The sequence below is a fragment of the Enhydra lutris genome, unplaced genomic scaffold, assembly GCF_002288905.1.
Source record: "Enhydra lutris kenyoni isolate GAN:26980312 unplaced genomic scaffold, ASM228890v2 scaffoldscaffold54, whole genome shotgun sequence".
In the NCBI taxonomy this organism is placed as follows: Eukaryota; Metazoa; Chordata; class Mammalia; order Carnivora; family Mustelidae; genus Enhydra; species Enhydra lutris.
The window spans coordinates 2,765,079-2,789,327 of NW_019154138.1; the positions used below are offsets into that span (position 1 = coordinate 2,765,079).

At 55.1% G+C, this 24,249-nt stretch overlaps 1 protein-coding gene across 2 annotated transcripts in view; it reads right to left on the reverse strand.

Annotated features, from left to right (window-relative positions):
* Positions 1 to 465: 465 nt before the first annotated feature.
* The window catches only part of LOC111157369 (zinc finger protein 423), a 279,005-nt gene continuing 255,221 nt past the window's right edge, over positions 466 to 24,249 (reverse strand). For both annotated transcript variants that reach the window (XM_022518720.1, XM_022518721.1), the window contains exon 7: positions 466 to 1,152. In XM_022518720.1, coding sequence (XP_022374428.1) covers positions 1,123 to 1,152 — 30 coding nt within the window. In that variant the 3' untranslated portion in view covers positions 466 to 1,122. The remainder of the gene's footprint in view (positions 1,153 to 24,249) is intronic.

The window sequence follows — 24,249 nt, forward strand, 5'->3', positions numbered from 1 at the left end:
GGCTCCGCTCTGCAGCTCCCCCAGCCCTGGACCTCACGGGGTGGGGAGTTAGCCCCAGTTCCTGTCATGTCCTCTTGCCTCAGCCACAACTAGAATCCAACTCCTACCAGACATCCTGGCCAGGTAAGGGTTAACCACTCAACCATCTGCATCCAGAACGTGGGAAAGCCATCCCCAAGGGGAGAAACAAGGAATCATCATGGATAAGCCCGCTTACCCTGGAGCTTCAGGGTCCCCCATCCACAAATGAAATGATCAGAGCATTTCATCATTAAAGGTTCCTTCTGTTTTGACTTCTGTGGCCACCGCCCACCTGATCCAGACTGGGTGTGTTAGGCTACTATGTGTCCTCTTTCCCAAGGGAGGCTGGGTCTGTCCTGTGCAGGTCCCCACCCTATAGGTGACGACAGCCCCCCACGGAGCCCCAGGCTGGGGAGGAGAGAACCAGGCAGCCGATCCTAATCGCATGGATTCCCTTTATTGAACTGTACTAGTAACTGCAGTCAGATTAAGTCACATTTAAAAGCAGACCATCCAGTTGCACTGAAACCGATTATATTCATTACATAGTTTTAATCACTGTCCGGTGAACTGGCAAATCCAATCAAAGCATTAGTCTTTAATTAAAAAATTAAAAGGAAATATTCAGACAATAGCCAAGCAATCACATCACGATGCACAATTACCTAGAATTGCAATTAAAAAGTAGTTAACCAAAGGGGGGGGTAGAAAAACAAGAAAGAAAAAAAAAAAAGAAGCAAAGGAAAAAAAAAATCACACTAATCCTTTTTTAAAAACTATCAATATAATACATGAAGGAACAAAGGACAATAGCCTCAAAAAGCGGGTTTCTCTAACTCTAGAAATGTAGTCTTCGGCGGAAACTCTAAAAGCACACTAGCTGTAGCAGGACAATAAAAAATACTGAGCATGGAATACTTTTAATCTCTCCCATTAATATTCATTTCCAGCTGCTTATAATAGCAGCGCCTCATGGCCAAATCATTAGAGTTTTACATCTGGGTTGCAAATGACACTTTGATTGGATGTAATGTTCAAATGGCCCTCCCCACGGCGTCTCCGGCAAGCCTTCTGCGGAGAGGTGTCCTGTCGAGCGGTCCCTCACTGTGCGTGCTGGCTCATCGTGTGGTTCTGCAAAGGCGAAGAAAGGAGACACGCATGAGGGCAGAAGAATGGAGAGCAGGCCCGTCCCCTCCCACTCAGTGCATTTACGCCGGGAGCCACAGAAAAGCATCTCGATTATTTCAACACAAAACGCAACCAGGAAAAAGTGCTCGGGGGACAGAGCTGCCAAGACGCCACGTTGATCTGGGTTCGGGGATGGGTTCCTGTTGCCGCCAACCTGGGCTCTCTAGAAATTGTGTTTTTGAAGACTGTTCAGGTCTTATCACGGGGACTGGCTATTGGGAAAGCAAGGGGGACATGCCAGGAGGTGGGCGAGGGGAGGGGAAGGGTGGCAGGAATTAAAAACATCCTTGCTCACCTCTCCCGTCCCCCTTTCGCTCTGATGATTAGGAGGAAATTATATCCGATCGCCTGCAGGCTCTCCCCAGACCCCCCTCTTGGTCCTTCCCGAGAGCTGCTCTGAGCCTCGTGGAGGAGACAGCAGATGTGCTACGCAGCTCTCCGGCCAAGAAACACCCGAGCAGCACAGACGTGCGGAGGCAGTGGGCGGCAGCAGGGGCCTGCGGCCGAGGACGGGTCACCCAGTGGGGAGGGCGCTGAAGGAGGAGGCCTGCCAGTCCAGTCACGTGACCGTGCTCCGGCCAGAGGACCGTGTGATTCCTCCTGAATCCACCCGGGCAGCCGGGGTCCAGGTGGGAACCCCCTGGCCAAGCACTTCCCTCTCACCACAGCCCACGGCATCTCTTCCCTCATGCCAGCCCGAGCAGGCCAGCAGGGCTAATCTGTTTTTAGATGAGCCAGCGGCCTGGGGCTGGAGGTGGGATTTGGCCTCCAAGAGTGACTCTGTTTCTTTTCAGTGGTCCCTGTTCTAAATCTGGACCCATCTCATCAAAGCCTCAGGTAACATTCAGCCTCATGCCACCTGGAGAAAGGAAGCAAAATCCACCCAGGGTAGAGGAGCCCTGCTTGGAAGCAGCACAGAACCTCCAGTCATGAGGATTGAGGTCCCCGGGGTGCTCTGGCCGTCCCCCCAACACCCTGGGTGCCCCAGCTGGGGCAGTGACTCCTCGGGGGCTGGAAGCCGCCTGCCTGCAGCTCTGCCCATGACCACCAGAGGTCAGACGTGGCGCTGTGTCTCTCTCCTGGGCTCTCAGAGGATGCCCAAGACTGGAGCCACCCCCACTTCATGGCCCAGGGCCCCAATGGCAGCCTCTTCTCACTGTGGGCACTGCTGCCGCCTCCGTGGTGATGTCACCACCCCCTGCGGCAAGCTCATCACCTGTCCCCACATAGCAGATGCCTGCTGATGCCCGCAGCACAGACAGCCAACCACCGCTGTCCCCTTTCCTTGGGCTCCTGGGTACAAGCCCCCACAGCTGGGGCTTGGCCAGCACATGCGCTGTGTGCTGTTAGAGGGACATCTCTTTCAATCCCCACAATAGCCTTACAAGGTAGGCCACGGGAAGATGAAGAAATCAGGCTCAGGGAGGCTGGATTCTGGTTCAAGGTCATCCAGCTGGGAACCAGGTGGGGCGGAACCAGGCAACTGGAATCCAAGAAAGCCAGGGCCTCAGGCGAGAAGGCAGGCTTCCCAGCACCCTGCAACTCATGGGCATCCCAGTCCACAGATCATCCACACTCCACACCGGGCATGAGGACAAACTCTGCCAGCGTGGCCTGGCACCTCGGTGGGGGTGCCATGGACCCAGAGGCACAAGGCAGGTTGTCTGAGGCCACAGATGGGATGCGGCAGTTTCCATGGGAACACCCACCCTCCAGCCGAGGCACCTCTCCCTGCACTTGTGCAAGCACAGGCAGCCAGGCCTGTGGGGAGCCAGACCCACCCTGCAGCCAAGCATCCACCTAGCTTCCACGCCTTTGGTGAGTCAGTTCTCACCTCCTCTCACCTCCCTCCCAACTGAGCCACGCCTGAAGTCCAAGGGGCCTCCCTGTCCCTTGCCATCCCTCCCTGCAGCCCCTCGAGGCATGTCCGACCCCCCTCCCACAAATCTATGTGCCTCCCAAGTGCAAGAGGAGTGTCCTCTGCTGCGATGCAGACAGGAGGACATCACCTCCTTTCTCAGCCCCACAGCGCTTGGCCCCGGGCTAGGCCCACGACGCCCTGCAGTGACATGGCAGGCACAGCTGCCCGGGAATGACTGGGGGTCTCACTCTGCCACCCTGCCAACAGCCGGTCAATTAACAGTGCCACGTGGCCGGTGCTCTCTGAGTATGGTCAGGTCCGTCTTTATGCAGGGGGGAATGGGGAGGAGGGAGGTTAGGAGGATAAACATGTACAGTTCTTTTTCTGTCCTCAAATGATGGTTCCTGGCACAACATAGACACCTGGTAAATATTTTTTAGTGAATCACTGGAAGGGTAAATAAACGACTCTGTGTACGGGTAGGCTGTGGGGCAAGGGGAGGGGGCGTTCTGAGCGGAAGGCCCAGCACAAAGGTATGGAGGCTCGGATGAGGCAAAGGCAGGCCCCCATGGGATGATCTCAGCAGGGGTCACATGGCAGACTGGGAAGGGGTTCCACCTGGCCCGCAGAGGCTCTGGGTGCCCCTGAGTGTGGACCGTTCCCCAAGCAGCAGAAGGCCAGAGATGACATTTGATCTCCAAAAAACCCTCAAGGACCACCCACCGCCAATGTGGGTAAAGGCAGTGGGGGGATCCAGGGATCTCTGGATAATGAAACAGCCTCTTGCCAGGACACCAAGAACAGAGCCAGTATAACAAGCGGTTCACACTGGCTCTTCCACGGGCTGCTGGCACAGAAACCCAGGAGGCAGGAACCTATGCTTAAGACCACTGGTCAGGAAAATAGGAGAATAAATGCCACTTCTCTGGTGGAAACCACAGCGGGCCCTTCCTCTCACAGAGCAGCAGGTAGCTCTTCAGTTAGACTCAAGAAAGAACCTCCCCAAAGAGAGCTCTGAGACAGAAGGCTAAAACTTCCTTCCCTGAAGTTCTACGAGAACAAAAGCCCAGGATGTCACAGCAGATGGGAATGTCAAAACTTGATGCCCCGAGGGGCCCCGGCACCAGGATGCATTCAGCACTGCGTTATTAACTACCTGCTGGATGCCCTGCTCTGGGCCGGACACAGTGAGGGGTAGGGGAGGACTCCGGCTGGGCCCGCCCCCTCAAGGGGCCCGATGGGAGGGGGGGCAGGAGGAACTCAAGACACACAGACACCCAAACGTGTGTGCAGGATTAGTGGTGCAGATGGCGGCTCAGCGAGAGAGAAGGGTCTGTGCCACCCAGTAAGTTTGTGTGTGGCAGGGGGCGCTGAGGAGGCCAGGTGTTTGGTGCAGGGCTGGCCTCAGCTCCTCCACAGGCTGACGGCACAGGCGCTGGAAGGACAGAGCGGGTGGCAGGGACCCGTCACCAGGACTCACCCATCACCCCACGCACCTGTGCGCTGAGCGGCTCCTGGCAGAGCCACCGCCGATCAGCACAGTTGAATAAAGCTGGAGACCCACAGCTCAGAGCTGCGGCTGGAGGGGCGGAGGGCTTCGTCGAGCCGTCTTCAAGAGCCCTGTCTACCCGCACGGCTCTCACAAGGGCATTTGGCTTAATGTCTAGTTCTCTATTTGTGCCTGTGCTATATTTAGCCCCTTCGGAGAAAGAAGAAAATCGTTTTTTATTTTTTATTTTTTATTTTTTATTTTTTTAAAGATTTTATTTATTTATTTGACAGAGAGATCACAAGCAGGCAGAGAGGCAGGCAGAGAGAGAGGAGGAAGCAGGCTCCCCGAGAGAGCAGAGAGCCCGATGCGGGGCTTGATCCCAGGACTCTGAGATCATGACCTGAGCCGAAGGCAGTGGCCCAACCCACTGAGCCACCCAGGCGCCCAGAAAATCGTTTTTTAAAGATACTACCAACCCTGCAGATAAACACTTCCCAGCACCATAAAGGCCGGGGGTGGGGTGGGGGTGGGAGCCAGGAAGGACTGGAAGGCGCCCAGAGGGGAGGTCTGGCATCCGCAAGGGCCTCTCTGCCTGCCAGGGAGACGCAGGTGTGGGCCGAGAAGCAGGTGAGAAAAATAAAATGGGGTGGGGGGGGAAGGGAGGGAGGGGACAAAGGGGGGTGGGCACTGGTTTGTGGCTGAGCTGCACCCACTCAACAGAGTGCACACGTTTCTTGTGGAGAGAGGTTTCCACTAGGATCTGTTTCGGGGCCCTAGTCCTGGCATGCTGGGCCACCTGCCCCTGGGACACAAGTTAGTGATGGGCGGGGGTGTGGGGGGTAGGGGTCAGGGGTCCTGTGGAGACCTCTCTCTGTGCAAGTTGTCAGCAGAGCGCCCAAGCCAAGGAGTCCTTTGTGGCAGGTCTGCATTCATTCACGTGACCGTTCATTCAACAAACCTTCACTGCATCCCTGCTGGGTGACAGCCACCATGCTTGTCGCTGGGCACGCAGCAGCAACGTGACCCTGATCTAGAGCCCAAGGCAGGGATGCGCTGGGCACAGAGGAAATACGCAAGGAGCAGGCAGCTTGGCGCTGGACCTTCCTTCCTGAATCACAGACGCACGCTTGAACGGGCCTGCCAGAGGTTCTGGCCTGGTCCCACTCTTTACCCAAACCAGGACCATCCCTGGCTCAACCCAGTCTGTGCCTCGACCCATCACGTGCCAACATGCACACCAGGGCACCCCTCCCACGTCCCCTACAGGGCTTTCTCCTCGAGGTCCTGGCTCTGTGTTCCGTCCCTTGTTCCAGGACCCTGCTCGCTCTCCCTTTGACACCACCCACCACAGTGTCAAGAAGAGGAGACCAGAGGTGCTGGAACCTGTCAGCCTGGCAGATATGGCCTGTGAAGCAACAGGAGGCTTCTCTGCACACGCCAAGAGGCATAGAGCCAGACTGGAGAGGGGGCTGCCTGCACTGCACGCCCCTCATGGAGAGCACACTTAGCTGCCCCTCCTGGGCTCCAGCTCCTTTGAGGACAAAATGCCTGTAAAGTCCCTAGCATGGCCCCTGGCCCTGAGCCTGGTCACCACTGCCTGGGGTGATCACAGGGAAGCAGAAAGCCTCAGCGGGCTGGGACGAGTGGAGTCCTGGGTGTGAATCCTGACTCTGCCGCTGAACGGCCACTGGGCCTTGAGCAAGTGCCTTTCCCTCTGGTGGCAGAGGGGAGGGGTGGTAATAACAGAGCCCTCTTCCTCAGAGGCCCTGAGGGCTCAGGAAACAGTGTGCATGGACTCCTCCTGGCCTGGCCAAGAGAAAGTGCTCCATAAATGGCGTCCCCAAGAGTCTTCCTGAGCAGAGGGGGAGCTCTGTGAGGGAAGGCTGTTTGTCCCCTCCTTGGGTCTGGGACCCCCTTGGCACCACACATGTTTCCGGGCTTGCAGTGGGAGCCGCACGGAGGTCTGATGCTCTGAGTACTGCACCTTTTACCAGCTACTCCTCCAAGGGCCGGTGAGATCTCAGGAGTGGTCCGGATGTTATCGCCTCCCCACAAGCCCCAGGCCACAGCCTCGGTACCCATAAGGCACTGCTCTCCCTGCCCCCAGGGGACAGAGTCGGGTATCCCGTGAGGAGGGGAGGCATGTGGAGACTCCGTGGGGAAGGGAGGTACGCACTCACCCATGTGTTCACCCATGCATTCACCTCTTCCTTCCACAGCTGTTCACCGAGTCACCAGATGCAGGCCCCGGTGGGCCCTGGCACGCAAAGTTTGTGGCTCCAGCCCTCTCGCTAGAGGAGCTCACAGTTCCAAGGGGAGACCCTCACTCTCAAGGGGCACCAGAGAAGGGCTGGTCCCAGGGCTTGGCCCTTGCATCCCTGGCAAGTTAAGGATAACAGGAACATTTAGCCCCCCACCGCCCGGAACGTTCCACCCGTCTTCCCCTGAAGAACCCACCTGGCTTCACCTTGACCCCACATCACCTCCCTCTGGTTCAAGGTGGGGAAGGAGGCTGCGGCCAATGACCTTTCTCCCCACCGCCCACCACTAGGCCACTCCCGGGTGGGCTACAGCCATGGCGGCTCTCGCGAGGCTGGCTTTACAAAGAGCTGTCTCCAGGAGCAGGGACCAAGTCCAAGAACGCGCCTTAACCACAGGAAGATGTTCCCTCTGCCTCTAGGGGAAAAGGTAGACACTCAGGCTAAATGCAGCCACATCCCAGCTAGGCGCAGTTCTGTTGTTTGATCATTTAACAGACACAGAGCCTGGCCCTGTGTAACGTAGTGGGCATCAGACACGGATAGAATAAGGCCCATCCTGGCCATTTACAAGCTCCTGGCCATAGGAGAGGGTGACATTTTATAAAAAGGGACTATAGAGAGAGGACTTTTGACTGGCAGGTGTTTAAGGAAGAAGTTGGCCTTCTAGCTGCCCATGGGGGATGGCTTGGTTAGGGTGCGCCCTGGAGAGAGAGAGAGAGAGAGAGTGTGTGTGTGTGCGCACATGTGCATACACATGAGCACAGAGAAAGTTCTCCAAGGAGGATAACCACCCTCCCCCTCTGCCCCAGCGAATGGCATGGAGGTGTCAATGACACTGAAAATGATCAGAGCTGCCACTTCTCCTGTGATCACTGTACGCCAGGCACTATTCTCAACTCTCAATTACACCAACTCACCGAAACCCCACAACCACTCCAGGAGTGAAGTACAATAGTTATCCCCATTTTACAGATGAGAAAAGTGAGGCAGGCCAGTGCAGAATGTTGGGGTCCGGCAGCTGCTGATGGCTGCGCCGGGCCCGCACCCATGCAGCCTGTGTGTAGAGCACACTCTTAACCCACAGCGTCGTTCTACTTGTGAAATGTGGAGAGCACAGCATATGCTGGGGGAACAATGAATAATTCAGCTTGGCAGAAGCACAGGGTATGTGCCATGGAGACAAGCCTGGAAAGGAAGGTGGGAGCCTTATTGATGAGACTCCGTGATGCGAGACGCGGCAGCTCGCCCTTAAATCTGGGCCATGGGGAGCCATCGAAGGTATTTGAGCTGTGGAGTTACACGAAAGGCAAGGGACGGGGAGACGCTTGCACCTCCAGCCAAGAAGTTGTACCAGCAGGGCCTTCATGCTCCCCACCTCCCTCGGCTCCCTTCCTGCGTTCCGCCTCCCTTGTGCCCCCCAATACTCAAGTTATACATTTCCCTTTGGGGAGGGTACAGACGCAGGCAGCCCTGCTTCCCCCCTGGCTGTGTATCACCTGGGCAGCCCCTCTCTGCTAGTGAGCACTTATTTTTAGAAGCGTTTGACAATCGTCCAAAGGTCTAAGACGAACAGATGGCCTGTCTTAAAGGCTCGTATGTTCGCTAGTTTGCACTTCTGACAAACGGTAAGCACACTCGAGAGCACGCCATAAACAGCACTGAATGAATACTCAGAACACAATTTAGCTAATGCACGTCATTAAAATTAGGAGTGAGTGATGGCCAAGGTTTCCTCTAAACGCCTGCCCAGTGATGCAGCCGCTCCCCTGGGGGCCGAGGCGATGACGTGTATGCACCCTGTGTCCCCCCCACGGCGACCCCCGTCCCCCAGCAAGCCAGCATGGACACAGACGGCACGGAAAGCTGGGCCGTGTGGAGTGACACCTCTCCTTGGCATCGGGGTCCTGGGTGATTCTAGCCACCCACTGGCCTGGGACACAGCCCTGGAATGTTCTCGGAGTCAAAAGCAACTCCTTCCATGCTCCAGGATGTGTGCAAGGCTTCCCCAGTCCCGTCTCCCAGACAGCGAGACAGGCTGTCGTCTGCCACTCTCGAGCAGCGGGAAGTGAGCGTCGCACCCGCTTAGCCAGGGAAGTCTGTCTCTCGGGTGAGAGCCTCCATTCATCCGGATCTCCTGGCCTGCAGGGAGATTCCAACTTCCAGGGTTGGCTTTGGGGGGATTCGCTGCTTTCTTGCAGAACCGAGAGCAGGAGCAGACTCAGGGCCCTCGGAGTCCCCTGGGGGCACGTGAGGAGGAGCTGGAGGACCCAGACTGCCTCTGACGCAGGTGTCCCCAGAGGGGATGACCACTGGGTTTCTGGGGCCCCTCTCCAAAACCTCTCTCGCCAGTGCCCTGAGGCACCCAGGACACAAAAGACCCCAGCAGGTGGCCTGGCCAAACGACCTGTTCCATGAGTGCAAAAACATCTTCCTTCAAGAGAAAATTTGTCATGGGGAAAAAAAAAAAAAAAGCCCAAAGAATTCCCAAAGGGGCCGGTTTTGTACGGCTGTGCTTTGGAAATAAAAGCCACCCGAGAATAGATAATAAGGAGGGAACCTGCAGCCTTCCACTGGGAGCCCAGGCCGTAAACAGGCTACTATTCCGAGTCACCCAACAAGAAAAGGAAACGAATAATACCTGTCTGGAGCGACAGTGGACCCCCCGGGGTGGGGGCACACTTCAGAATACAAATGCGCCCGGTCGCTTTCTGGGTGGACAGCATCACAGGCCAGCAAACGGGCGACTTCAGGTAGCAGCCGCATGAAAGAGAGCGGGAATTTTGTGGCTGTGTCACACCAGGGCCGCTGAGAGATTTGCCCCATCTGGGCAACAGAGGCACCCTGACTGTCACCGAGTCCTGCATTAATTTGCTGCCACCCTTGCCATTTCTCCAAAGGGAGGCGGGGGTCCCCAGTGGCCGGACCCCTCTAGGTCTGGGTGCCTAGCACACTCGGGACTCAAAGATTCTGGCCGTGGTGTGCGAGGTGACCGTAAGCCCCAGTCTCTGGTCCTTGGTTCCTTCCCAGTGGAGACACCTCCTGTGTCACTGGAAGGTCCATTCCAACCACAACAGCCAAGCACCTGCTCAGAACCAGTCCCCTGGGATATAATTCATCTCAAATACGAATTTCGGTATGGCCTCAAAGAGCCCGAGTCAGACCCCTTAGAGATATGATTGCAGCCTGAGGCGGCGGGGCAGGAATCCAGGGCGCGCACCACCTGGGAGCCTGAGGAGAGATCAACCCGACATCCTGAGACTCCACTGAAATGGCCCCTGAGCCAGAGAGGGGTCCTTCCCCACACCTGGGCCAGAGAGGGGTCTTTCCCCCCACCTCACAGCGCACCTGTGAATCAAAGACCACACACTGAACAGTCTGGGAAGACTGAGGCATCCCATCCGTGGAGACACTAAGCTCACAGCAAAGGCAGCTGTATGGAAAAAGAGCAGGTAACATCCAGGAGACCTGGCTGTGGTGGACAGGGCTCCTCCGACGGTGCGCGGCCAGTCCTGATAGAGGCCTCCCACTCAGGGGGCCGCGCTGTCAGTCTGCCCTGCAAGCCAGTGCGGCCCAGGCTGGTGGCAAGGCAGTAAGGCGAGGTGGGGCCTGGGTCATCCCACGAACCCAAGCCTTGTCAGAAAGGGGCAGGCGTCCTCATATCCTAGTCTAGAAAACTAGATTAAAATATATATTTTTTAATTTATTTTTTATATTTTGTAAATATATATAATATATTAATTATAAATACTTTATATTTATAAATATACAATTTATAAATTATAAATATTATATAAATATATATTTTTATATATATCTATATATCTAAAGATAGATAGATGTATCTCCCGTGTGGCTCAGTTGGTGAAATGTCCAACTCTTGATTTTGGCTCAGATCATGGTCTCAGGGTCATGGGATCGAGTCCTGAGTCGGGCTCTGCGCTGAGCATGGAGTCAGCTTGAGATTCTCTCTCTCCCTCTCCCTCTGCCCCACCCCCTCCTTCTTTAAAACAAAAATATATAATGTCTCCATGTTTAAAGCATAATGCAGGCCAATCAACAAATGTTTGCAGGTTGAGTCTGCCCACAGGCTGCCAGCTGAAGGCCTCTCCTATTTTGTGAGGCCCGCGAGATGCCCCAAACACCTTCCAGCACAGCGACCAGGCTGACGCCCAGCGCAGGCGTGGAGGTAGGGGCAGTGACATCACACGGACCACTGTGTGGGGTCCTCACCCCAGGGACAGGGCTGGGGGGGCTTGCACGGTTACATTCCGAAGAAGAGGAAGGAGAGTAGACGATGAAGTTGAGGCCACCCTGCGTGGCTTGTCCTGGGTGGGTCCCCGCACGTAGCCGAACGCTCCCCGGTGAGTCAGGTGTGAGCCAGCCAGGGAAATCTCCCTCCCAGAGCCACACACGAGCCCTCAAAATAGCGAGTTCAGACAGGGACCAGGGAGCCCTCCCTCAGGCACGCCGAGAGGCCAGGCCAAGTGCCTCCCCACCCACTGAAGGGTCTAGATCATTATCCCCTCATGCCTTCCTTTCTCCCAAAGAACTGAGGAAGCCTCCCACCCATCACCCACAGACCATATCTGAGGCATCATGGGGGGACTGCCCCTTGGGGAGCTTGTGAATGCCACATGATAGACAGAAGCCCCTCTTACTTCCCACACTTGCACATACACACAGCACGCACACTCACTCACTCACAGATACCCCACAACCACATGTACACACATGCACACACTCACGGATAACTCACAATCCCACACACGTATACAATGCATACACACGCACACACTCATGGATATCCCAGGTACAGACTCACTCGCTCACAGATACCTCACAATCACATGTTCATACACACGAACAGATACCCCACAAACCCAGACGCATACCTGTACACACACACACTCACAGACATACACACACACAGACCTTATACTGACAATGTGCTACAAAATGGTTCAGGGTTGGTTGGTATTTTTGGCATTCTGTCTCTCCTCGGTGTGCAGCGGGCCTGTCTGCACTCACACCGTCACCAGGACACTCCAGAAACCCCACCTGCCCATGACACGGGTTCCCTCCAGGGCTCCCTCTCCCTGGTTGTGGGAGCTGAGAAACTAAATTCCCCTGAGAGGCAAAGCCCAGTTCTCTCCTCAAGGGGCAGGGATCAGGGAGAGTTCTGTTCAATCCCCTAGAGGGTCCCCACCACACCCAGAACCCTGGCCAAAGCCACAGCCCCCCCCCGCAGAGTTCCCCAGACCTCCTTCTTCCAGCTCCCCAGATGCTCCAGACACTTCCTCAGCCTCTCGTGGCCATTCTTGACGCCTGGCATGCCCCCCTCAAATTTCCCAGGCCCCTCCCCATCTGATCTCCATCCCCTCAGAAAGGCCTTCCCGCTTACTCAACAAGGGGCCCTCCATCACGGCGCAGCTCCCCGTCTGCACAGCTGTCCTTCTAGCACTTTCCTCCACCTGCAAGGTGCTGGCTATGTCTCCCGGCCGTAGTAATGCCCTCGCCAGGCAGCTGTGCACGGCAGGCAGAGACCCCATCTCTCAGTTCTCTGCCGATGCCCCCACGTCGGCTCAGAGCCTGCGTTTGCAAACTCCGCGAGCATTTCTGAGATAACAGCCAGCAAGCAACGGTGGTGAAGCAAAGTCTCCCCTGACAGGGTCAGGGAGAGAAGAAGAAACAGAGCTGCCCCCTCCTCCGCGTCCCTTGCCCCGCCCTGCCCAGGGCAGGTTACGCTTTTTTCTTAAAAGCCGGGAGATCCTTTGAAGACATTATGCTAAGTGCACTGAGCCAGTCACAGAAGGACTAATACTGTATAATTCCACTTCTGTGAGGTTCCTAGAGTAGTCAAATCCGGAGAGACAGAAAGTAGACTGGTGGTTTCCAGGAGCTGAGGGGAAGGGGGAGTTAAGTGTTCAGTGGGGACAGAGTCGCAGTTCTGCACAACACTTTCCTGGATGGTGGGGATGGCTGCCTAAGGGTGCAAATGGACTTAGAGCCACTCATGTGTTCGCTCGAAATGCTTTCAATCACAAATTTTTCCTTCTGTGTATTTTACCACAATTAAAAAAACCAAAACTGGGGCGCCTGGGTGGCTCAGTGGGTTAAAGCCTCTGCCTTCGGCTCAGGTCATGATCCCAGGGTCCTGGGATCGAGCCCCGCATCGGGCTCTCTGCTCAGCAGGGAGCCTGCTTCCTCCTCTCTCTCTGCCTGCCTCTCTGCCTACTTGTGATCTCTGTCAAATAAATAAATAAAATCTTTAAAAAAAAAACAAAAACCAAAACTGATTGGTATCCTACAGGCTTGGTGGGCGGATGGGCAGGTGGACAGGAGAGAGGTCACACTCTAAAGAGACAGCCAAGGTGCCCAGGGCCGATCCTGTGTTTCCCCCACAGCTCTGGCTGGAGGCTTGGAAGTCAGAAGTTGCACAGACCGTAGTAGTGAGACGCAGCCTGCGGGGCCTCGGCTGGACGGAGGGGGCTGGAAGCTACAGCAGCATCCAGGGACACATCGTCTGCCAAGCTGGCTGGCAGTGGTTGCCTTTTCTGCCTCCGTGCTGTACCAGGCTTCCCCTGCAGTGACTGAGCCGATGTGGCAGTCAATGGCACGGCTTCCAGGGCCCGGCTGCATTAGGATGGAGGGCCTCAGGAGACTGCACAATGGGGCTCTTGCCCCTGAGCGCAGGGGTCTGAGACCTCCCCTGAAATCATCTCAAGAGGACTGGAGCTCCGACAGCTTTCAAACTCTGCTGCCCCGTGCTTGGGGAGATGGGAAGGTGAGCATGAGGCACACCTAAGGGCATTAAATATTTTGCCATGTTGGGAAAAAAAAGCTTGGGGGGAGACAATTGTTCTCTTGAATGTTACTGAAATCTTTCCAGGCCTTTTGCATCTTGAAATTTTTATTCATTAAAATTGGATGAGAAAATCCAGCTCTACATATAGTGGTCGTATTTCACAAGCCAAAAATCAGGACAAATAGCCAATAGCTGTGACAGACTACTTGAACATCAAAGCTGTCCTGGAAAATCTAGGTCACACGGTCACTAATTATACAGAACACATATGTTCAGGTCCCTAAACTAACCCAGTGCTTTCAGGTTTAATAAATGATATTTTAGGACTTTGATCATATCCATTTCTACTTTCCTCTAAATTTTTGCTACAAGGGAAACTTTCCTGCATCATCGAAATTTCTAGAAAATTAACCGCCAGGGATGGGAAGCTGTTCTGGCAGGTATCCTGAGGCCCCCCTCAGAAAACAAGGCCCATCACCACCCCCAAAAATGGCTTTCCAGAGCCCACATGGCCCAGCTCCCCTCACTGACGGACCCCCCAGGCTGTGGGGCCGGCAGTTCTGAAGGTGGACCTAATTTGCTATGATGAATTGTGTGCATGCCCCAGCGATCAAAACTGCAGCTGAGACCGATTACATTTAATGATTGAGACGGTTCTTGCGGAAACACGTGGGTGTATACCTTTGCCCGCTCGAAGAAGTCCAGCCTGGCACCAAGCAAGGCGCAAATGTGATCCCTGGCACGCAGAATGCAGGGGCTGCCCACTCCTCAGGAGCCGGGCCCACCGAGGGGGCAGAAGAACACGGGGACCCCACCTGCCATGTCTTGTCTGCCCTTCTCATCTGCGCTCAGCTTCCAAACTGTGGGAGCCGCCTCACTGCCCACACACCTGCCCCACCAGGGCCACATGGGTTTGCTCTGTACCTTCCCTCCCACCACCAGGCAGAGCTCGCTGGCTTCTGGGAGGCAAATCAAGAATCATCTAGATCATCTATATCCCCAGTCTGTCCCATCCCTCTCCATTCCCTGGAAGGGTGTGTGTGTGTGTGTGTGTGTGTGTGTGTGTACTCATATGCAGTTTTAAGGTGGAGGGAGACATGTGTAGCAGGTAAGTATGGAATTAAGAGTATATGAGGAAGGGGTCATGAGAACAGTATCGTTCCTGGCACTTTCTTGGTACTCGATACTAATGGATGTGTAGCTAGCTGTCTGGCCGGCTGAATGGATGGATAGGTAGATGACGGATGGATGGAAGGACAGACGAATGGATAGATTGAGTAGATGTGTAGCAGATGGATGACTAGTAGGAAAAAGGAGAGCATGAATATACAAGTAGGTAGGAAGGTAGATTGGTGGAAAGACAATGGGCTTTGAAGTCCAAATCCTACTTTATTCACTTACTGTACCTGTAACCCGAGGATAAGTCACTTCACTTCTCTAAGCTCCTGTTTCCTCGCCTGAAAAGTGGGGTAAATAATGCCTACCTCAAAGTCTTGTCAGGAGCCCCAAATTAGATAACACATGTAAAAGTTTTCACAACATGTACAATGACATACTGACATTTAATATTGACCTAATGAATACCAACCATGAGGTTCTGCCATCACTGTCAACTCGAAAGCCCACACTTTCAATGTGGCACCTTCAGAAGGAAGGACAGGGGAGACTAAGGCAGTGCCCCGGGTCAGGGATGCTGCTGTTGGACTGGGCATCCAGGTCTGGCTTCCGGATGGGGGCAAGGGGGGGACCAGCCGTTGAGGCACACTTGCCTCCCCTGCTCAGACACACAAACCATGTGGATGGAAAACACTCCCCATTTCCCCCCGGGGCCCTCTCCTCCTGCAAGCATCCTACTTCATCATCTTTTCCCAGCCTCAGCTTTCTGGTCTGCAAAAATGGTGAGAGTAAATGGCACTTCAAGTGGTCTCAAGTTGTTGAGGCACCAAAACGATAGTCTTTGCAAACTGTGACGTGTTGCAGGAGAGGCCTGAGACTCAGAGCCCAGGTGGGTAAGGAACCAGGTGGGGCAGACCAGCTGGGGTTGTGCTGAACCAGGGAGCACATCCTTGTGTCTAAAGGGGGCAGCGGATGGCTGCCACACAGAAGTATGGTCCAGGGATTTTTAGGACTGATTTGCCAAAAAATCAAGAACTCCAGCCAGTTAGTGTGGTGGTCAAGAGGACGGAATCTGGTGCCGGGTGCCTGGGTCCAGCACTAACCAGCTCTGTGGCCTAGGGATATAGTTAGCCTCCCTGTGCCTCAGTTTCCTTACTTTCATAATAGAGGCATTATGAGAATGAATATCTTGAATGTTTAAAAGTGCTAAGAACACTGTCTGATGCTCAATAAGCACTGTATGTGGGGCGCCTGGGTGGCTCAGTGGGTTAAAGCCTCTGCCTTTGGCTCAGGTCATGATCCTAGGGTCCTGGGATCGAGCCCCGCATCGGGCTCTTGGCTCAGTGGGGAGCCTGCTTCCTCCTCTCTCTGCCTGCTTCTCTGCCTACTTGTGATCTCTCTCTCTCTCTGTCAAATAAATAAATAAATAAATCTTAAAAAAAAAATAAGCACTATATGTTAGCCCCTATAATTATAGGAAATCTCCATTTTGAAACACAGATCACCATTTAAAGAGTCTAATATCCCCGGTTACACACTGTAAATTTTCACCCTCCACGAGGCAAAAATGTTCATTGTTACTACGATAATAACTTTTCCTTGTGTGTCTCTCCTCCCTCCCGACGTGAGAGGAGACTGGCAAGGGGGCCTTCTCCATCACTCTGGAGCACCTGACAGGAGGAAAAGAGTCACCACACCCCTCCAGCCCCCCCTGGGAGCTCCAGTCCCTGCCCCAGACAATTTCAGCATCTTGTGTCCCCCTCACCTTCTCCCATACCTCCTATAGATGCCATATTTTATCCCAGACCCAAAGAATATAAGAAGCTCCAACATTTGATGTATCGGGGGAACAAAAGAAATGACCAGTTACAGTGTAACTCACATGAGCTATTCCTATTTACGAGATGTTACAATGAGGAGTTGTGTATCAGGGCAACGAGGAAACACCTAATATATTGAGCTCCTACTCGGAGGTTCTTCCTACATCATCTTTACATCTCCCCCTTGTCCCTATTTTACTGACGAAGCAACTGAGTCAAGAAAAGAGAAGCAGCTTGATACGTCCTGCGACTGGTGAGAGGTGGTACTTGGATCTGCACCCAAATGGCCCAGTCTTCAGGCTGCTTCCTCCCCTCTGGCTGTCCCCTGCCCACCCCTCCGCCTCCTGGTGTCACCAAAACAAACCTGTCACCCGCCTCCGCCCAGATCCCAGTACACAGAGAATCTCATTGCAACGCTGGACCAGCCCCAGACCCCCGTGTTTGATTTTGTCTGAACTCCAGAAGCAGAGCGAGTGGGGCCATGTTCATTATTGACACAGCAAAATTAATTTCTGCCATCTCCTCCCTCTCCCCACCCTGTGCCCGGCCCCCACCCCTCACCTCTCCTGTGAGTGCGGACGCACGGCTGCTGACTGGTGCTCCTGAAATGCCAACTTGCATTTCTCATCATTAATTTCTTTCTAAATGTCATTAGTAATTGTTCCTGCTCGACCAAAGAGTGCAGCGCAGGCTTCCGCCAAGAGCGCCTGGGTCTCGTCTCTCAGCTGGTGGGGGAGAAGCACCGCCCCCCCCCCCCCCCCCCCCCCCCCGCCCCACAGCCATGCCAGACCCTGCACCCTTGCGGGAAGCAGCCAGCCTTGCTCCCAACAAGTTGGGGAGGCAGACGGCTGCATCGAGAGACAAAGCAGGCCTCGTGCTTCCTGTGAATGGGCTCACCGACAGAAAAAAGCCTGCCCACACCATTAGCAGTGTGGTTCAGTGCTCCGGCTCTGCAGCCAACCAGGCTGTCCGGGTTCAAGTCCCACCTCTGCCACTGCCCAGCTGTGCCTTAGGCTCCCCCTCTGCAAAATGGGGAGAATGACGGCATGGGCTTCACAGGATTATCCTGAGGATGAATCAGGATAATCGATGCTGAGGGCCCCCCATGGTGCCTGGAGGTTTGTTTCTGTTACTGTTCTCCCCATGCTGGGGTGAGGTCCGCTCTTACTAGCTGTGTGGCATGGCGTGATAGCAAGTCTCCCACCTCTGACAGTGGGACAACCACATCACATCAACTCTACTCCAGTGCCACTGTACGCTCCCCCATGGGCTGGGCACTATGTTCATGTTTCACAAACGCTATGTGGCACCCCCACGGGGAGCCTCTGGGAGAGAGAGCACTGGCCCAACAGTCAGGAGACGATGGTCTCAGAAGGGAGGTCACATGCCCAAGGTCAGAGTGACAGCAAGAAGCAACTCTGAGATTTGTCCCCTCCAGCCCCCAAGGCCTGTGTATGTCTTTCCTGTCCATCCAGCTGTCTCTTTGTCTAGGTCGGTGGGGGGTGGAGAGGGTCGAGGCAGGGCTTTGCACGGTGTCAGCCCCTGGGAGCCTTGGGCCAACCAGGCACCCATTGATTATGTAGTATTATTGTTTCCAAGAAACTGAAGGCATTTGGTCTGGGCTGGGACAGCGCCCGCAAGGGGCTGGGCTCCCGGCACACACAATGGCCGCTGGCTGGAGGCTCCTGGCAGCTCCCCCGTGCCCATCTGTCGCAATGGCATGGTGCCCCTCTTAAGTCGGTTGGCCCCCCGCCCCAGGGCATGAATGACAGGCTCTGATGGGCAGACAGGCAGCCCGAGGCTGATTCCAAGTGCCATCTCTGCCCGGAGCTGGGCTGTGGGGGCAGCCCCCCAGTCCCCACCTGGGCCTCCACACACTTCATTGCTCAAGCGGGCAGAGCCCTGGGCCTCGTGAGGGCATCTGGGCACATCCAGGCAGAGGCTCCTCCGGGACCTGTTCCTCCCTTGCTCCTCTTGTGGTGACCACAGCAGCCACTGCTTGCCCTGCCTGCCCAGAGTGGGACAGTCCCATGCCCTGAAGCTGTGTCACTCTCCCGGGAGGGAAGACACGCTTGCCCCCAGCACCCAGCCCCCAGCACCCAGAGGCCTGTCCTTGGCTCCTAAGGGATTGAGAGTCCCACTGCCTCAGCCCTCGGGGCTAAGAACACAGACTTAGGGGCGCCTGGGTGGCTCAGTGGGTTAAGCCTCTGCCTTAGGCTCAGGTCATCATCTCAGGGTCCTGGGATCAAGCCCCACATCAAGCTCTCTGCTTGGAGGGGAGCCTGCTTCTCCCTCTCTCTCTGCCTGCCTCTCTGCCTACTTGAGATCTCTGTCAAATAAATAAATAAAATCTCTTAAAAAAAAAAAAAAAGGAACACAGACTTCGTGTCAGGCCGCCTTGTTCACACCTCTGCAGCTCTAGTAGCTGTGTGACCCTGGGGAGCCTCAGTTTACCCAGCTGTGATATGGAAGTCTCAGGAGGCCACACCTGTGGGGTCAACATGAGGCCTCCAAACACTACACACGTGAAGGAGGCAGTCAGTCTCCCAGTAAGCACTCAGGAAATGCTGTCTCATTTTTACTGTGTTGGGGTGAGTGGCCCAGGCCCAAGCCCTGGGCTCAGGACGACGAGGGGCCCTGTATGACCACCCCTCAGTCTCCTCCAGATGCGGACCCAAAACAGCCACACATGGCCCCTCAAGCCGACTCAGTCACCCAGTGGTCACAGAGGTACAAGACGATGACATCGGTGATACACTTTAGGGTGAGCAGGGAAGGCCGTGCCCCACAGATGGAGAGACCCAGCTAGATGGCGTCTGGGGACGCAGCAAGGAGGAGGGGAGGTCCGCCTCCCCCTGGCCTCCTGTGACATCGCATGGTCATGCAGGGTTCTGGCAGGCTATGTGTGGTATACGACACAGCTGGGGGACATGCTCTACATTACACTGTGCTACGTCACAAACATACAATAAGTATTCGTTCTGTATGTTCTCACCGGCTTACCGTCCCTCTCCCCGCAACATTTGAGGGATTTGGGCCTCCGTGCGTCCCCAGCACCTGCACACCTCTGCACAGAGATGGTGCTCGGTGAACACCCGTGGGCTCCCTGGACTGAATGAGTGAGTGAACGAACGCGTGAACCACGGGCACCGCGGTTGTGACATTGGCGATGGCAGTAGCTAGGCCTGACCAAACCTCCACCCGGTGCTGGAGGCTCTTTGGGGATCAGTGCCTTTCTCTCCCCGATACCCTCAGGAAGGGGCTGTCATGACCCCCTATTTACCAGGGCCCATCGAACATCAGTGACTTGCTCAAGGTCACAGAGTTGCTGCCGGTCCATAGAGTGGGCTGGGCACCGCCACGCCGTGTTGTCCGTCACACAGACTAGAATCCGGTCTGCGAAAAGTGCTGGTGTCCTTCCACAAAGCCGTCCTAGCCTGGAATGGGCCATGGGTTACCCGCAGGAAGCCTTAGTTGCTAAGTGCTTTTCACACACAGGCTCTCCACCCTCACACCCCGCTGAGGCAGTGGGTCTCACCCCATTTTACAGATGAGGAAACTGAGGCCAGAGAAGGATCTCTGTTTAAGATGGAAATGTCTAAGACAGAAATCATGGAATGGAAATAATGATCTGATGTCTAAGATGGAAAAGAATGGAACAGACTGGGGGCAACTTCAAGGAAGCAACAGGTTCTCAGTCCCTGGAACCACGGCCGGGTGTCACCAGACACCTCTCTCTGTCACTTCCCCTGGCCCGGCCCGGCCCAGCCCAGCCTGTCCCAGCTCTCCCTGCAGCAGTGGGGTAGCAGGGACAGGCCTGTCTTTAAAGTGGAATGGAGGGAGAGGCTCCTACTCACAGAAAACTCAGCCAAAGAGTCAAATGCTAAGTATGTGCCTAGAGCACTTTTAATTTTTAATTATTATTAGTTATAATTATCTGGCTGGATCTGACGGCAGAAGCGCGCAGGCAAGGAAACTGGCTCCTCGGTTACCCATCTTCTAAGGACGAGGAACTTAAAAACGGGGCCCCTAGATTCTGCAACCCTTCCTCTTTGTCTCCCTTCCTGGTTGTGTTCTTTCCCTTATTTTCCTCCTTTCTAGAAGCTCAAGAAATGTGGTAAAACATGTGGGGATGGTTGGATGGATGGCAGAAGGGGGCTTCACTGGCCCCAAATGCACATTTGGGTGGGAAGTCAGGTGTAGACACAGTTATTACAATCTGCACTGGCAAAGGAATCGAGGGGCTAAGACCAGGGCCAGAGAAACCAAAGGAGGGAAAATCCGGGAGAGCTTCTCGAAGAAGGGACCGCTTGAGCCTGAGCCCTGAAGCCGGAGAAGAAAGGAAGGGGTTTGGAGCAGAGGGATCAGCAAGAACAGAGCAGCCAGGAAGCACCCACCTCACCGAATCGACCCGATCAATGAAGCAAGACGGTGTTCACCCCCTGCCAGCCCCACTGCCCTTTTCTCTGGACCTTGGAACCCCCAAATCCGTCCATGTCTCTGAGTCTCTGTATTGGCTGCTCCCTCTCCCAGAAGGTTCCCCTAGCTCTTCCCACACGGGCTCCTTCTCAACCTTCAGGGCTCTGTTGAAATGCTAGCCTTCCTTGACTACCCAACCCAATTTTTCATCCTCAACATCCCCTCACCCTTGCCGTGACACACACACACACACACACACACACACACTCTCTCTCTCTCTCTCTCTCTCTCACACACACACACACACACACACATTTTCCACCACCAAACAGTGTTTTACTGTCCTCAAAATTCTACAGTCTGAAATGACCTAGTTCATGTATTTACTGACTTACGCTCATATCTCACAAAGAATGACAGCTGGGTGAGAACAGGGACTGTGTCAACCTGTTCACAGTCGAGCCTGAGGCCCCGGCGATGGCGCCCACCTATAATAGCTACTCAGTAAATATTCTTAAATGAAAATGGAATGAGGGGAAGGGTCAACCCAAATGTTCTTAAGAGCTCAGAAGGAAGAGTCCCCATGAGCTCGGGCCACACCCCTGGCTTACAGACACCTCCCCCTGGCTGGGTACCAGGATTCAGCCTGGCAGGGTCCAGCTCACCCCATTGGAAGGGCTCCAGGTTGCTTGTTAGAATACCTAGCTCTGCTTTTAATCAATTGTAATCATTTAGCTGGAAGCGGCATGATTAGGCACACACAAGCAAACAGCGTGAGCTAATCCTTTAAATGTGCCCGCTCAACGCAGGGCTGGCCGCTTTGCCGCTGCAGGCCCGGCTCGGGAAGCGCTTCCCGCGGCCCCTCACTTTGTCAATAAGGGAGTCTAGATTCCAGGGCACAGGGCCGACCCACCGCTGTCCCCAGCCCAGCCCAGCCCTCTCCCAGAGCTCCGAGGAATGCCAGAACATCCCCCATCGGAGAGCCACGTCCTCAGACTTGAGGCTCCCTGCAACAGCACCCAGCGAGGCTGCCGTCACTGGGGCAAGTGGCAATACCAGGAAGCTTGTGGTCTTCTGAGGCCCCTGACTCCATGCCCAGACTTAGCCCATCCTCTGCCCAAGCCTCACTTGAGCTGAACTCACCCCCTTGCTCGTCGCAAGGTTTGCAGGCTCCGGGCCCCGAGCTCCAGCCTAGCAAACGCTGGGCTTGGGCTTGGCACCGCAGCTCGGGCCCCAGCACGCTTCCGCCCGGGCCCACCCGCGAGCAGGCTCCTTTGCCTCCCCTGTTCCTGCCACTTGTGCTACCTGCTTGGCCCAACTACTAAAATAGTTTCTGGGTCCCCTGACATGAAGGCTTTTTATAGTTCAGCACTGCAGGCCTCATTTAAATCTATTAGCTCATATAAATGGCAATTCATTTAAACTTTGGAGGTTTTCTGTTCGCCTCAGTGGCAGAGACAATTTGGCAATGCGGGTGGCTCTGCCTTTCGCTCGTGACCCCCGGACACACCACTTAAGCTCCTGGAGTCTCGGTTTCCGTATCTGTAAATGAGCATGAGAGGACCTACTTCAGGGGGTTGGGCTGAGACAATCCCTGTGCAAAATGCTCAGGTCGGAGCGTGGTCCCCAGCAGGGAACCGCCCAGGGCAGGTGACTGTTCAGACCACTTGCTGTCCAGCTTCATGGGAGAGTTTGTCTACCCTGTCAGAGGCCAGCCCTGCATGCATTCCCTCAGCGACATTCAAGAACGGGACACTGTGAGCCTCAGGAAGGACAGAAGGACGTGCCATCCTGCTCGGTGTCTGTGGCACAGAGGTGTCCACAGGGATTCCGAGACAGCTGGGCTGGGCAGCTGAGTCGGCCCCTTCCCTCAGGTCAGCTAACCCCTGGCAAGGGGCCCAGAGGGCCCCAGGCCTTCATCTGCTGAGGCCCGAGGCTGGAAATACAAGGCCAATAGCCCTGACATTTTCGGGGTCTGTGGTTTACAGGGTTGTCTCACAGGGCCCCCACCAAATTGGCATACTGCCCTCCACTGAGCCACGGGCAAGGCCAAGAGAAACAGTGCAGAGGAAAACCCAGGGCCAGAGGCAGCCAAAGGTAAGAAGGAGTCTTGAAGCCCTGGCCTCTGCGGCCTTCCCACCTCTCCTCACCTCTCTGCACACCCAGCTCCTCCCTGAGCCCCAGTGTGGGTGTCCCGTGCCCATGGCCTTCCCACGTGGCTGGGTGCCCCGGATGGAAGGACTCAGCGTCTCACTGTTCACACTCAAGCTAGAAATCACAAAATCACAGCAAAGCCCTGGGGGGAGGGGCGGCCCCCTCTCCCCCGCAAAGCCATCGGACCTCATGCTAATCATATGCTAATAACCACAGTCCCAGTAATGCCAGTACTGCGGGCCCAGGTGTCCTATGGGCCAGTCACCACACCAAGGGCACCCGCAACCCAACTATAGGTGGGAACTGCTAATAATCCCATTTTATAGATATGAAAACTCTGGCCTCGAGCTGGTAAGGGAGGGAGCCAGCTGCAAACACCAAGCTCGCCCGCCCAGTGGGTGTTTGCGGTGTCTACCCCCTGGGCTCCCTTCCCCAACTTGGGCCACAGTTCAGTGGAGCAGGGCTGGACCACCGACCATCAACCGTCAGAACTCAACCATCAGATTCCCTCTGCAGGCATCTAGAACCCGACGCCTGTGTGCTGCCTCTTTGCAGCAGTCACTATTTCCAGGTCGGCCAGGGGGTTCCATCTGGCTGCTTGTGTCACCAAATCCCCACACTAGTCCCCTCTGCTGAAAAATCCAGGTGTGTCTGTCACAGCAGAAATGACGGAAGCCACGGCAGCCTGGGCACCTTTCTCCTGGCAGAGACGAGCCCAGAAAGTCAGGCTGCAGGAGGAAAACACAGTAGGAACCAGGAGGAGGCAGAAGGCAGAGTGCCACCACCTCAAGAAAGGGGCCCTAGATTCTCAAACACCAGAAACACCCCTGGTGTTTGAGAAAACATTCTGAAACACCACTGCCTGCTCTTGGCAACGAAAAGCCACCCTGTGTCGTGACAACTCCATTCCCCGTCCTGCTAAGCCCAGAGAGCAATGCCTTTGCACGCCCTGAGGGTTTGCCCACCGCCGCAAGTCTTGGGGCCTCGGGAAGCAAGCGCACAGAGCTTAAAATGCTTGAAGACAGCTATCCCCACACTACCATAGCAATCTGCCTGCATCGTCTCCTGGCAAATGGTCCCCCAAAAGTTCTCTAGGGTGAGGCTGGACCTTC